A 15,064-nucleotide genomic window follows, 5' to 3' on the forward strand; every position below is an offset into this window, starting at 1 on the left:
CATCGAGATGCTTTTCACAGCGACCCATCTCAATTCCGCCTAGGACCATTGGCTTTTCAACAATCATGCAATGAGGATGACTGTTGGCCAGTGTCTGAAAATGGAAGTTTAGGGCAAGTGGGTCTCGGAGTTAAGAGCCGGAGAAAGAAGTGGATAAAGCCAACTACATTCAGTACTCAGTTCAATTCAGGGAAAATCAGTCGAACCAAGCTCTGAATCAATATTGCCGAATATTCCTCGATACCATAGCCATGGGGCCATATGGTCTCGCCCTTGTAGAACGTCTCACTGTTGCTTATCATCTCCACATTGAAGGTCCCCCGCAAAGGGCCGAATGAGTAATGAAAGACTCTTCACGGCCGATCCGAAGGGCCGAAGGCCGAACAAGGCGCATACTTATACATCACAGTTGATATACGATTGACCACCAATTGAATAGGATCATTGAAACCAACTTTTCAATACCGAGCGATCCACATTTGACACTCTCTAGGATAGAAACCAACATGGCCGGCTCAATCCTCCTAAAAAACGGCACACTTCTTCTCCACGACGCTAATGACGTTGTGCATGCATCGAAAGAAGATCTTCTTATCGAGAACTCGAAAATCACTAAAATCGCCCAAAACATCGACCCACCATCTGACACCAGGGTCATAGACTGCACGGACAAGATCGTTTCGCCGGGCTTCATCGACACCCACCACCATGTATGGCAGACCAGTCTCAAAGCCACGCACCCAAACCACACTCTCTTCGATTACTTCCCCACCGGTAACTTCGCCAGTTCATTCCTATCGGCCGACGACACCTTCTGGGGCCAACTGTCAGGCGCACTGGAATGTCTCGACAGCGGCACAACAACCGTAGTGGACCATGCCCACATCAACTACTCCCCAGAGCATTGTAAGCCACCCACCAACCCAACCAGATACACCACGACCCTAACACGAAAACAGCCAAAGAAGCCATCCGCGCAACCATCTCCTCCGGCATCAGGTCCATCTTTGCATACTGCCCCACCCCCCGGGTAGCGCAATGGACACCCACATTCGAGCTCTCACCAGACCTCCTCGCCCCATGGGTAATGGAAACGTTCGACCAACTGGCCATCCTGAATCCCTTCGGCCCTTCCGGCCGAGTCCGCCTCGGCTTCGCCTTCGACGGGCTCTACCTCCCCGGCGAAGTACTGAAGGAAGTCTACGGACGAGTCCGGCATGCAGGGGCGCAGCTAATCACATCGCATTCCGTCTACGGTGTCGCATTCGGAGGTACGTACCCCCAACCAACCCCCAACTCCAAAATACAATAGCATACTAAACACAACCCACAACCCAGCCCCAAACTCCCTATCAGCAGCGACTAACCTGGACGCCCACGACCTCCTCGGCCCGGACATCCTCCTCTCCCACAACACCAATCCCCAACCCGGCCACACGCAACTAATCCGCGCCAAAGGCGCTAAGATCTCCAGCACGCCTGTCACAGAGCTCCAAATGGGTCACGGTAACCCCATCTGCCTGGACCCCGACTACCAGTCTATCTCATCGCTAGGCATCGACTGCCACAGCGTCTGCACGGCGTACATCCCAACGCAGATGTCGACGGTGCTGCAGTGGGCGCGGGCGCGACGGCACGAGGAATTCGAAGCGCACAGCAAGTGGGCGAAGGATGTGGGGAGCAGCGTGAGTGATGTGTTTAATTTGGGGACGATCCAGGGCGCTCGATGTATCGGGATGGAGAGTGAGATTGGGAGCTTAGCGACGGGGAAGAAGGCAGATGTTGTGATTTATGATGGTAGTTCGCCGGGGATGCTGGTTGCTGCGGATCGGGATCCGGTTGCGGCGATTGTACTGCATAGCTCGATTCGGGATATCGAGACTGTTATTGTTGATGGGGTTGTGAGGAAGGAAGGGGGCAAGTTGAAGGATGTATTCGTGGTTCCGGATATTGAGGGTAAGGAGAAGAAGGGGGAGAGGGTACGGTGGGGAGAGGTGGCGAGGCGCGTTAGGGAATTGGGGGCGCTTATGGATGAAAAGAAGAAGGCGATGGTTGATGAGGAGGCGGCGAGGGTTGCTGTTATGAAGGGGTTTCATCTCAATGTCGCTGCTTGGGCTGATGAGATTTGATGTATGATATAGCACGGTCATAGTATGTAGCCATCACTTTGTTCAAAGTAAAAAATGATAATATTATACGTCTGTCAATACTTAAGACCTTGAAGTCCCAGGGCATCAGCAATAACTACTCCTTGAGCGTATGTTCAATCATAGAGAAACAGAAACAAACGTCGCACAACGCCCATATTTTAGTCTCTCTATCCAATGGGTATCACAAGCACAAAAACCGCACTTTTTCAAACCAAGCAGTCCAATAAAAGCAACATGCGCTTAACTCAACCTCTCTAGAAAACCCTGCGCAATCAATCGCTCCACATCCCCCTGCCTCACATACAACTGACTATTCTTCGTCAAATTGATAACCCTATCCAAAAGTTAGCACCAAACCACCAAACTACCACAACACCAACCACAACCCAAGAAACACACACACACACACACACACACACAAACAAGCACAAGAAAAGTAGTGAACGTACCCATACTCCGTCTGTATCTCCCCCGCATCCTTCAAAACCCTAACATCAATAAACAAATCCCTAGGTGGCTCCAAACCCCCGGTAAGATCCACATCCGTCCACTGCCCCTTATAAGCCGCCAACATATCACTATACTGACGAAAATACTCCTCCTCTTCCGGACTCAGCGAGCTATGGTTCCCGCTCTGTGAGCTCGCCACGTGCTGTCCGCTGCCGGGACCATCCTCGGCGGCGGGGGGAAGCTGCTGCTCGAGGACGTCGATGCCGGTCCAGCAGAGTTCCTCGAGTTTCTCGGTGCGCACGCGGTGGTAGGCGAGGAGGCAGCGTTTGTTGCGGCGCATGCAGAGGTGGTCGACGAGAAGGGCGCACGCGATTGCGGGTTGTTGGGAGGGGTTGAAGGAGCCTGAAAAGGGGGCGAGGAGGTGGTTGACGTCGCGGTCGAGGTCGCGGACTTCGCGGGCGACGGCGCGGACGAGTTCGGTTTGGTAGGGAGGAAGGTGGGCGAGCGATTGGGTGCGTTTGGCGTGTTGGACCTTGGGTTGTTTGTTAGTAGAGTAAAGGGGGGGAGGAGAGGAGAGGAGGATGTGTTGCGGGGGTGAGGTACGAGTTTGTTGCCGAGTTCGCCGTACATGGCGGTGGTCGTTTAGGGTGTCGTGAGGTTGTGAGATTGGTTATATGAGGTTATGTATGGTTGTAGATGATGCTGGTGGATGCTGGTTGTTGGTGGATGGGTGTCTTGGAGCGATGTACGGTTCACAATGGTCGTGGGGAGCGTAGGTTGTACACCGCGCGTATTTTGCCGATTTCGCGATTGAGGTAAGCTCTTCTCGTACGCTTTGGAGACTAAAGTATAAAATTGATGAGTAGAAAATGACAGCCCACTTGCGGCGTTATCTCCGACACGGGTCCACGTGATGCCTCTTTATTTCGCGTCCGCCAAGACTTTTCTCATCTATACAATTGCAATCGACATGAAGCATTCTTAAAGGAAAGATATTGAAATAGAGAAGGATGGCAATTGAGATGCTTTTGACGAGGCCTGTCATCGCCATAATACTTTGCTGTTGATATGAAAACTAAACGTTTGAATATCGCAAAACCTCTCTATATACCATCATTACTTATGATATGCTCTAATCGTTCGCTCCCAAGACACCTACGTACCCCTCTCCCTAGGCCAATCCTTGACGCGCATTTAAGCCCAAAAGAACCTGATCCCACTGGGATCACTCCACTAAAGCAATGCCAAGACAACGACCACTACGCATTCTCAGAAGCACGGATTGTATTTATGAGATGATGCATTGGTATCTCTGAATCACAAGTGTTGCCGCAACTCTAGGGAGTAAACGAATGACAAGAAGCTATCATACAAGCTCGGAACCCAACAGTTTGCCTCCCTTGGGAATCAATATCAGTAAGATTAAGAAAGTAGCTTAATAACAAACAAATGAAACCACCATCGCCCGGATCATTCAGATTTGTACGCCTCGAAACTCCGATATCACAAATGTTCAATTTCAAACAGGGGGTCAACCCGAGAACAAAAGACGACGTACATCTCCACCAAGAAGTTCGTTTAGCTCGTCGCTTTCGTCAAAGTCCATCACAGGTTTCAAAATAAATATCTGTCATCCCTAATAGGTAACCGGTTGAGTATTGATCCAATGTTCAAACTCTGTACTGGACGTATCCATATTCCCTTCATGGCCGGACTCCCATCCTTCGCGGCTATCCACCATCGGCTGCATACCTGGTGTGAAAGCCGCACCGGCTACATAAGGTACCGTGGCCGGCGGCAGCGAGGAGGCAGCAACGTAACCGGTGTTAGCATGCGACTCTTGCCACATAGGATGGTAGTGAGAGTTGCTGTAGGCCTGGTTTCCTCCGTTGGTATTCGAAGAGTTGCCCTGGAATCCGAGTAGTTGTGGGTCTAACTGTCCGTCGGCACCGGCTCCTGGCGCAGAGACAGAGGTCTGGGGCTGAAGAAGCTCATGATGAGCTGCCCCTGGTAGGCCAGCTAAGGCGGTTGAGGACGAATACTGAAGATCCTGCATGTCAACTCTGTTGAAGCGCATATCTTCTAAACGGGAGCCCATTAGACTATGATGGATTGACTGTTGGAGGTACTGGGTAGGCTCTGGAGGGGAGGGGGGCAGCATGCCAGGAGCCGGCCGGCCGGGATTGGTTGTCTGCCAGGAAGAACTGAGGTAACCAGCAGGCATACCGTGCTCCATGAAGCCCAGAGGAGTTGAGTCACGGCTGGCCCATCCGCTTTCCATCTCCGAAGTGCTCATGGTACGGGGCGTCTGGCCCAAGCCAGGACTGGAATCAGGTGTGTTATCCAGGCGGCTGTTGCGACGATCATCCCCCCTTCTATGATCTTTCTTTGGCGAGAACCTGTATCCGGGATGCGCCTTCACATGGTTCTTCTTTTCGATGTTTGCCAGGACTTCAAATTTATCCCGAATCTCTCTTGGCTCCATCTTCCAGCTGTGGCCAACAGCTACGGACACCACTTGGTGGTTGTTCTGTCCCAGCCACTTCTTGGTTCTCTCGGTGTATGCTGACCGGTAGAGCATGAAAGAATTCATGGGCCTAGCCACCTTGCCATTCCTTTTGGCGACCTCCTGGCGGCGGACCCCAATGGGTCGATGCACCCAACTTTCCATGTCTCTGATGGGAACATGTGTCAGATGCTTGGTCAATTCACTCAACGGGCCGGGTAATGAGGGGCCGTCTCTGGCGTGTAGTGTTTTAGTTTTACGACCTCCAGCTCCTCTCCCGCTCCTGGCCTTGGAGCGATTGGCAGGTTTCTGGGGCCATGTAGATGATGTCCGGTCTGGGCGATGACACTCATCCGAGGTGGATGGTGGTGTGTTGGCCTGCATATTGTGGGCTACCATCTGTGTCGGAATTAGCTCAAGAACAGATCGATTTCCAGTCATAAAGAGAAGGAATCAGTACAGTACTTACCGGCTGTTGCATGTAGCCGTTGGGAAGAAACCGCACGGGGTTCGACGACGACTCAAAAGCCTGGTTTAAGTCAGCGTGGCGGAACGAGCGGTCAGTCTAACTCCTGATGCTTACCACGGCCTGCTGTGTATGGTCCATGGGAATACCGGCTCCTAGTAGGCCGTCGTGTGCGTACAATGGGTGGATGATTCCGCAGCCTTCCCGGTGAGGTTCAGGAGTGGGATGCCCGTCTGAGTGAGGCGGAGAAGGCAGTTGGCCGCGAACCATGCTCGCTGTGACCACGCTGATGTTGTTTTTGAGGGCAGAGAAAAATGTTAATCCCTTAGACCTGAAACAGGAAAGATATGAAGCCACTTTGCGAGGGGAAGTCTACGACAGAACCAGATATCTCGTTCCTGGTCTGTCCGATGTTGGAATACTTTGGTCGTGAAGCTGTCTTCCAGACCAGTAGTGGGGTAGATGGGAAGCTGTTGGATACGAAAAGAACAGCCTCCTGAAGGAGGTTGCAAGAGTTATGGAAGGTTGAGAGCGTATTGAATGAATCAGTAGGGGAATTGGAGTTTCCTTGGCAGTATGCCCAGCATCTGAGGGGTGTCGCCGTTCAATGGACCGCAAGGGAGATCCTAAGGAGGACGAAAGCAAAGGGACAGCGCAGTCCTTTTATCGATCAACCAGTGGGGTCGGCTGTGGAAAGAAAAAGGGGGGAACGATCCAAGACAAAAGAACAGAATCGAGAGAGTAATGGAGGAAGAGGAGGGAGAGAAAGGTTATGTGAAGAGAGGACGCAAGAAGCCACCAAGGCAAGAGTGGATTGAATGCGATGATGGGCTTTACCGTATGAAGATCTGCAGAGGAGGACCGCACGATATAAGTAAAAGATAGGACGGGGTAAGAGCGGCAAGTTAAGGGAAAGATATCAGCAGGACGCATGATGTTGCAGAGAGCCGTTCTGGATGGTGGTCCCTGCTAACCATAGGTCATGACCGGCGGCTGAAACCCAAGGCAAGCTAAATTGGAAAAAATGAATAATTATAAATATAAAATAAAATAAAATAATAGTATGAACTAAGTAATAATAAAAAAACAAAAAAAAGACGCAGAATAGTTACTGTACGCGGTGGGCGGCCGCAGTGTTAGTCTAATTTTTCTTTTTTTCCCCCATTTTTATTTATTCTTTGATTATTATTGATTGAAATATTAATAAAATAGTATTTCTCACTCTCAATCTCCAGATTGCCCTCTTGGAGTGACGGTGCGGTCTTTGTTCCAGTATGTCGGGTCTGAGGAGACATAGGTGCAGGTGATTTGTTGATACATGGCTTTTTTTTGTTATTATTATTATTTCACATTTTCTTATTTTTTTTTCTTTACCCTGGCCTCTCTCTTTTCTTGATATTTTTTATTTACATTATTCTGCTGAAAGAAGAGTTTATTGGATCAAATTATCGATCATGTTGGTTCCTCACCCTCAAAAAAAGGATGGTTTCTTTTTTATGTGCACGTTTCTCTCACAGGTCTCCCCTTCTTTATATTGTCCCCTGAAAAAAAAGACACCAGTGTTTCCAAGACGGCCCCTTCTGCTCTTTGCTTCCTTTGTGCCAATTTCAGCATCCATGAAATTGTATCTGAGATCTTGCAATGGTTGAAAGAGATGTAGATGTTGCAGACTTGCCTTCCGGGTGCGGGTGAAGGGGACGTCGACCAGGGAGATTGTTTCAGAACTAGACAACGCATCTACTAGATGTAATAATAGCTGTGTGGAGGGTGGGCTGGCCATTAGAGTTTGCTGCCACTCCAACGTCCAGGCATTGTTGCACAGAAATCGTCTTTTTGCCCTTCAGAATCAGGATATTCATTACCTAACTATAGTCGTAAGATCCTCCTACAACCTCTCCTCTCTGCGCCGTACGCCGTTCTCGACGCTGCCTGTGATTCCGGAAATCTCCCCGAGCGATGGCTGCGGTCTAGGCAGCTAGGGTAGACCTATCAGCAGTATAGAGTCGGAGCCCGTAGGCGAGTGAATTGACCAACGGAATTGAATTGGTCCATGGCAGCACGGGAATTCGGTCAATTTGGAATACCCCAGTCGATGGGTGCCCTCGTCAAATCAGGAAAGCGAGAGATCCACTAGTTCCTCCTTCATGTTTATATCTCTCTGCTGTCTCTAATTTCACACTTGTCAGATTCTCCACTGGTAGGGATACGAAGAAATCTGACAGACCAGTCTGGAACTACTCCCGATCCTCTCAAAGGCATTCATTTTTGCCTCTCCTTCCCCGTTAGAACCTAGAGAGGGATAGAGAGTGTGTAAGAGGAAGTAGAGTATCAGAGGCCGATATAGGAGTTCCATGGAAGACCAATTTACCGAAAAAATATATACAGTAGCAACATGGGATAGTCCCTTCATCCCCATCTGGTAAAGGCAGCTCGTGGAAAGTAAATCGTGGGAATACAAACCACGGGACTCACGTAATCCTTCCCGCACGTTGTGTGTGTGTATCCACCAGAAGTAAATTTGTACAGAGGAGTCGTAGATAAGAGTGATGCAGTATTGGTTTCCCCACAGCATAACCAGTAGATCATCGCTAGTAAGAACCTTAGTTGACCGGACTTGCTATCACAGGGATGGGCATCGACGATGGGCACGGCTAGGGGAGAGCTTGATAGGGGAAAGATCTGTTGGGCGGGATCGGGTACTGGCAGTTCCATGTTTGAAGTGGTTCCAAACAGAACCAAACGGGGTTTACTGTCTGGTCTCTGTCTCTTGTCTCTCGTTTCTTACCTCTTGACGCTTTCTCCTCGAGGTAAGAATGAATCAGTGAAGGTGAATTATGGATATGTTATTTCCTGGGCTTATAGAAGAAAAAGATCTCCATCTCATTCTAAATACTCTACCTCTCTCTCGCTCGATGGGTCTCGATCTAGGAAATGGGCAGCTATAGTACTAACAAAAAGATGATATTGATACCTTGGTTGAGATCCCTGACACTGATTCAGCTCACTTTAGCTTAATTTAACTTCTTACCGATTTAGACCTGGTTGTCTGTGTGGTCGAGAATCGAAAACCCTTCCCCCCCCTCAACCCCCCAAATTGAGTTTCCAGTAGAAGTAATATGGAATGTAATGAAGCCTCGACGCTTGACGTACCTCAGGATGGGAAAAGTACGGGATAGTAGTATGATCACATAGAACAACAACAACGCCACACGATCGTTCATTGGACGTACCGTTGGCCGGGCTGAAGTATCCGGTTTCTTAAGACAAAGCAGATCATTGGAGCCTTCCACTAGCGCACTGTCGCATCCAAATCGCCCCACCGTGTACTAAATAGTAATTACACTTAGCGCGGGCCACTTATGTTACCATTTCCAGGTTAGCGTGGCCTTTATCTATGATCAACAGTCTGAGATTCCCCCTGAGGCTTGGGTCAGAGAGAAATGACAGCTTTCCACCCAGCTTGCATAGTATGTGCATATTCTTGGCCGTGAATGTTGGTTGGTTGCCATTTTCCCACCGTGGATGAATGAGGGAAAACGCCTCCATGGGCGTTCCTGACCTTTGGATACTTTTCGGTCACGTGTGGGCAGGGGTCAAGGGGCAAGGGCAAGTTCCCATGTTGGTGTTGGATCTAACTAATGATGATATTGCTTTTGATCCTTCGCGCTGGTAAATTGGGCCCAACCTCGATGAACAGTTGCCTGTGGCGAATGGAGTCATACAAGTGTCGTACCAATTTACAGAGTGATATTTCAATTACAACGCCCGCTAGTGCTCCCGCATGTACACATACACACACACACGTACACACACGCACTGTCTCTCTCTCTCTCTGTCGCGCGCCCCTTCGAGAATCTTTTCAGAGTGGTATGTCGGTCGCTATTTTTGACTACACCCATGCAGATAATACTGACCGTCCACTGCTAGATCCATCCGTAATTGAACTCCAATTCATAGAGATCCTGGCTGGATTCGAGCGAGGCGCAAAGTAACCAAACTTACTTGGTGCCCTACGATGATCTACCGCCGTCAGGCGGGAGGATTGACTTTGGCGGAGGGGAATGGCTTGCGCAGGAACTTCAGGGGCTCGAGTTGGTTTTCTTTGTTCCTCCGGTGTGATCTTATGGTCCGTCGAAGCCATAGAAGTCCAATGGAAGCCGTGTTGGCGTCCATGGAAACGTTGAATTACCTTATCGGTGTCGGTGAGTTCCTATAGTATATGCACGCAATCGAGCTTTGCGGACGGCTGCTGGGGTGGAATTACGATCCCAACGAGCCCACGATTTGAATCTATCCATTCCTAGCTCGATCATGGGCCCTCCCAGTGGCACTGCGGGTGCTTGATTATCAACCGGAGCAACACAACGTCGCCTCAAAAACGGGCTGCGTAACCCTGACCTATCACCTTCTCTGTCGCAATGATGTTACTTGCAGCTTTTCGAAATGACCGCAAAGGATTTACTGCAGGGATGCCCTGAAGCACTAACTCTTCTCCAGGAGAGCCGCCTCGGGGTCGATCTTCTGGAAAATTACCTGATTTGCGCCAAGAAACCAACCTTTCCGAATCCGTAGAGGCTTTATCTCGGGCCTTTCTCTCTGTCTCTCTTTCTTGTCCCTTGTTGGATTTTGTGCCCTGTCCAGAGTGGGCTAGGCTCGTGTTTCAAACGCCCCAGGACTGAACTTCGAGTCTGGTGACTGGGACCGAGGCTTACTATTTTCACTGACCTTGACGGCAGTGTTCCACTCAAAGATTAGAGGCCCTCTTAAGTTTCTGCGATATAACGTCTCGAGTTGCCGGATCCGGCGGGCGTTGTATCTAATAATATCCACGCTACTCTCTGCTTTCTGCATCTCTTTATCTGCCTCACGCATGTTTCATAACTTCTTCATGCGTGTTATTTATTGTCAGTTTATTTATGGACATGACAATAGCCAACAAAAAAGAACATGGAGCACGCGAGAATGTGAGAACATGGAGAGTTGAAAGAACCATGCGTGGTGGTGCGGGCGCGAATGGTAAGGCCGTTCTCGACGGTACGGTTACTGCCTCCGGACGTCAACCTCCCGTCCTCACCGTGGACTCTCAAATCCACGTGGGGATGTGGGAGAAATTAAAAGTACTCAGAGAGCAATGAGCACTCTCTGAGCAAGCTAGTGGCGCACTCTCTTTAGGAAATAATGACACATGGGATTGAAACCGTCAAATCTTCTCTCGCAACGATGGATCGACTGCTTCTTAGTGCCTCATCGGACTTGGGATGGAACTGGAGGGGCTCCCACTTGCGAGTCCGTACTTTCCCTCCCACGTCTCTCACACGGTGACTCAATTTCAGCCTGTTGGTTGGTAGAATCTGGCTCTGTCATTGGTGATCATCTCACGATGGAAAGTCATGCAACTGTCAAGATCCATCCCAGATTATAGAAACATATCTATAATTGCTGTGTCACCGGACAATACCACGACGTAGCTATACTGTCAACCCCTTTCCGAAGCTCGACAACGAAACGTGGTGCAAACATAAGGATTGTTGGTCAAATGTCCACGATACCTGCATTCGATGCACACTGCGCTAAACTCGGCTGCAGACCTCTGTATGTTGGAGGCTATTTCGAACGAGCTCTACCTAAGAGTTGGTGAGAGGACGCATAGTACCTAAACCACTTGAACGTGGGACAAGTAATAACCAAACCGGGAATCTGGCGGTGATTGGCTGATAGTGAACTTACACAGCAGGATAGGTGAGGTCGACGCGAACAGATTGGCTTCCGAGGCAAAGGATATTGGCCGACTCAGTTGAGTGAACTGATATGCAGTGCCACTTGTCAAGCAGGAAGTCGGGCGTCCCTGATAGTCTAACTCGAAATGTCGCACGGGAGAGAAAGGGTTTGGTTCGTAGGATCAACACCCCGCGCCCCCAAACTTCAGTAGTGATATGATATGTGGTTCCGCACGGCAGTGTCCAACAGCTTGACTTCTGCATGAGGTCACTGGTGCAAATGAGCATGCCTCGCGTGGGGCATTTTCCGACTAAACTTGGACCGTTAGGTATAGAGTCCGTGACGGAAAACAGGTATCCACGTTACTAGTCAAGCGCAGTCCGAACGCTAAGTTTGAAGGTGTAGTTATGATTAGACCGTCAAGTAACACAGAACATATACACCACAGTCCACGGGCCTCTACTCGGACATCATGTCGCACAGAGGGGAGCATTCATCAAGAGGATGTACCAATCCGTATAGTCTGGGGAATGTCTGAGTTGAGTTGACTGTCACCTGATTCGATACAGACACGCCCAGGCCAGTTATCCCTATATAGATCAGACCCTAATCAACAAAGTCTAGACCTAGCCAAAAGATGTGAGCACTGAGCACTGACGCAGGGATTGGCCCACGGTTGAACACTGGAACCGGCGGGTCTCATTCCCTGCTGGTATCCCCGATTACGGTCCACTTGCCCGAACTTTTTTGAGCCCTCTAGAGCGAGATACCCTATGGGACTCTAGGCAAGTAACCTCGACCTCAGGTGAGGTGGATTAGCTCTGATTAGGTAACATCCTTGTCGACCATATCGATCACCTGCCCTTGGAATCTCCATCGACAGTGGTTTGATTGGACTCCATGCACGATATAGCACGCCGATACGCTCTGTGAATGGCGAGCGCTTATCCCTTCCTGCTATTGGCCTGACTGTCGTCTACGGCGTTTACCGATTGGCCATTGGGCCTTTGACCACGGATCCACCGGTAGTACCGTCCTTGCTACTAGTATTGGATATGTTCAACCCAGTCGAAAGTATGAAAATAGAGTCCGTTCAACCAGAGTAGTACGTGTTTGAAAGCACCTCGCTCGCGGAATAGCGACTGTTCCAATATTTGCTGCCTACCCTAACTAGCATAGGAGGAGAAATCACCCCTCCTCCTCCCCGGCGAGTGTACTGTACGCAGGACCAAGGATGCTTCCAGTGGAAATTGACGCCTGGACCGGGACGGGCAGATAAGAAAGCCAAGCCCTGGAAAGATTGCTTCCTCTTGACTAGCTTTGCGTTGCTATCTGACCCCATGTGCTCCGCCGGCCATGCCCGGGGCCGGTTACATCGAACACATACCAAATCCCCACCCAGTACAAGTAGCTGACGCTATGTCTTGAGGCCTAGGAGAGGTCGGAGATGGGACTCTATTTGGTTCAATTTGCTTTCGCCTGTGCCCCGCGGCTATTGCGGAGAGTATTAGTCCAGCTCCCTCACAAACTGAGTATGCGATGTGCGGATCACAGCGGCAACCCTTTTTTTTTTCAAATTACAAGTTGTTCTCTACAGAGGGGCCATGGGAATATGTTGGTCAACAGTGCACAGTAGTTCCTAGGCAAGTAGCTTGTCAGGGCCATTAAGTTACCTGCATACCATTCTTTGTAAGAACCCAAGGCTTGAACTATTCCATTATAGCGAATGCTAATATGCCGGGAATTGGACTTCTAGATCAATAGCCATGTCAAGGAACTCATCTTGTCCCTACCTAGCTATAGGACGATAAACATATTAGTGTCATATAAATTACCATGGCCAACAATTACCCCTTTGAGCAGGACTTGAGAGAGACAGAGAGGGAGAAAAGCAACCAATGGGACCTATCCATTCAGGAATTGCAGGCCCTCACGACAAACGACCCCCTGAGTGGCCGGATCAAATCGGGTTCCATACTTTAAAATATCGACCTAGACCAATGACCAATCTCCAAAAAGAGCGGACCAAGCGGGTTCTGTCACCGATAATCGCGGGAACACTAAAATTAAATTAAGCAACGTGACAGCATCTGTGCCCCCGTTAAACGGTGTGAAAAAAAAAATAAATAAAAATAAACATGACAGCTCACCTGTCACGGGGCGCTGATTAGTCTCCCATATCTGGTACGATACCGTGTAATCGACATTTCCCACTTCATCAATAGTAAAACATAGTATATTGACTTCATGGGAGGGCTCCTCGTAACGGTGATCCATATACAAAGACAGGGAGAGAAGATGGAGGCTCCACTCCCCTCAACATCAGCTGGATATATGACGTTACCCAACCCAGTCGGAGTTCTAACTCCGGGAGAATAGAGTCAAGATACTCTTAAGACTTAGACATCCGGTGAAAACCTTAGACAGACTCAGGCCATCCGAAAGTAATCCTTATCCATATCGTGGCTCCTTACCCATACGGAAGTCCACCCGTGGTATTACGGGCTAACTTACTATAGGATTTAAAATACTTTTTTCCAGGATAGCCCAGTATACGTGCATCTCTTGCGTTTGATCTTGTTTTTCTACCTAATTTTTTTTTCTTTTTTTTCTTTTTTTTCTTTCCCTTTTTTTTTTTTTTTAAAAAAAAAAATCCCTCTGGTCTCTGTTCCCGCGCCCCTAGACGCTCTATACATCATCTCCCAACACTAGAAAAATCGATATATACATGTAGAAAGAAAGAAGAAAAGAAAACTCTATGAGAAGGATCACGCCAAGTCTTAAATTCTCTTCTTAAATGACAAGTCCGCGGAAATACTCTTCCTTAATTTTAAGTATCAAGGGCCAGAGATCTAACTGGTAGAAACTTTGCGATAGTCCAGATACGACGACTCACTGCATGTTAAAAAAAAATAAAAGCAAATCGAAGCTCCCCCACTTGAACTACGTAAGTGGCAATACATACTATACAGTCTACCAGGGGTGGTTCCTTAAGTCATCCGATATTTCGATCCCCGAACTCGGAACCAACAATTAGGCATCAAAGTCCCGAAGGATCGTGATCCATATCAGGAACGAGGGGCACGCTGCGATCAAGCATCGTAGTTCAAAAGTCCGATTGTAAATCTCATCCCCCATTGCTACTGTTCCCATGGAACATACACCCATAAATTGAGAAATAGTAGCCGAACACGCCCGTGAGCACGCCCCAAAAGTAGCCCTATAAAAAAAAAGAAACGCCATGAAGAAATAGAAACCTGAATATGAACATGAACATCGGGGTCGGCGAAAAAGATTTCCGATACCCGATCGTATCTACTAAGTAGCAGGAGTACTACCTCCTATACTATAACTACTACTACTATTACTACCCTGTACTTCTCGAATAATTAGAGTTCACAGCGCTGATTCAGTGGTTGCGTTCAAATACGGCCAATCGTGGTTGTTCCTGGTCTCCGGATTTGCCCTTTCCAGGTAAGCGTCTGGCTAATTCCAAATAGTACTAGTGAGGTAATGTACCCCAGCTCCACTAAGTAGTAGTTAAGTTAGTAGCAAAGTATGGATCCTCTTCTCCCTACTACTAGCCTCGAACTGTCACTGAGAGAACAACATGCTATACTGCCTATTAGATCCATACTTCCATTTTTCCTTTCCTACTAACTCTAGAAGTCTAGATAGACACCTCCTGGACAACTAGTAACCCACAACCCACCAAGACACCGAACACCCCAACCTCCACTGATCATCATGACCCGGACTCCCCTCCCCGTACGG

The 15,064-nt window shown here is 48.9% G+C and overlaps 5 protein-coding genes across 5 annotated transcripts; 1 reads left to right on the plus strand and 4 right to left on the minus strand.

Annotated features, from left to right (window-relative positions):
- The first annotated feature begins 246 nt into the window (after nucleotides 1-246).
- BDW43DRAFT_252000 (uncharacterized protein) lies at nucleotides 247-2,446 on the plus strand. The gene is made up of 3 exons (XM_032039821.1): nucleotides 247-906; nucleotides 960-1,271; nucleotides 1,339-2,446. The coding sequence occupies exons 1-3, from the start codon at nucleotides 507-509 to the stop codon at nucleotides 2,127-2,129; spliced, it is 1,503 nt and encodes a 500-aa protein (XP_031903121.1). The 5' UTR covers nucleotides 247-506; the 3' UTR covers nucleotides 2,130-2,446.
- BDW43DRAFT_251923 (DNA replication protein PSF1) lies at nucleotides 2,260-3,449 on the minus strand. Its single transcript, XM_032039820.1, has 3 exons — nucleotides 3,204-3,449; nucleotides 2,600-3,132; nucleotides 2,260-2,484 (listed from the first exon to the last, which is right to left on the minus strand). Exons 1-3 carry the CDS (start codon nucleotides 3,228-3,230, stop codon nucleotides 2,391-2,393), a joined length of 654 nt encoding a protein of 217 aa, XP_031903122.1. The 5' UTR covers nucleotides 3,231-3,449; the 3' UTR covers nucleotides 2,260-2,390.
- Nucleotides 3,450-6,120, minus strand: BDW43DRAFT_323994 (HMG-box domain-containing protein). The gene is made up of 4 exons (XM_032049859.1): nucleotides 5,690-6,120; nucleotides 5,576-5,635; nucleotides 4,339-5,505; nucleotides 3,450-4,227 (listed from the first exon to the last, which is right to left on the minus strand). Exons 1-4 carry the CDS (start codon nucleotides 5,840-5,842, stop codon nucleotides 4,132-4,134), a joined length of 1,476 nt encoding a protein of 491 aa, XP_031903123.1. The 5' UTR covers nucleotides 5,843-6,120; the 3' UTR covers nucleotides 3,450-4,131.
- BDW43DRAFT_251920 (uncharacterized protein) lies at nucleotides 6,039-6,577 on the minus strand. The gene has a single exon (XM_032039819.1). The coding sequence runs from the start codon at nucleotides 6,503-6,505 to the stop codon at nucleotides 6,236-6,238; it is 270 nt and encodes an 89-aa protein (XP_031903124.1). The 5' UTR covers nucleotides 6,506-6,577; the 3' UTR covers nucleotides 6,039-6,235.
- A 119-nt stretch (nucleotides 6,578-6,696) lies between these two features.
- Nucleotides 6,697-7,941, minus strand: BDW43DRAFT_268050 (uncharacterized protein). The gene is made up of 2 exons (XM_032041072.1): nucleotides 7,797-7,941; nucleotides 6,697-7,739 (listed from the first exon to the last, which is right to left on the minus strand). The coding sequence occupies exon 2, from the start codon at nucleotides 7,350-7,352 to the stop codon at nucleotides 7,044-7,046; it is 309 nt and encodes a 102-aa protein (XP_031903125.1). The 5' UTR covers nucleotides 7,353-7,739; nucleotides 7,797-7,941; the 3' UTR covers nucleotides 6,697-7,043.
- Between the last annotated feature and the right edge of the window lie 7,123 nt (nucleotides 7,942-15,064).

The sequence above is a fragment of the Aspergillus alliaceus genome, assembly GCF_009176365.1.
Source record: "Aspergillus alliaceus strain CBS 536.65 unplaced genomic scaffold BDW43scaffold_9, whole genome shotgun sequence".
NCBI lineage: Eukaryota > Fungi > Ascomycota > Eurotiomycetes > Eurotiales > Aspergillaceae > Aspergillus > Aspergillus alliaceus.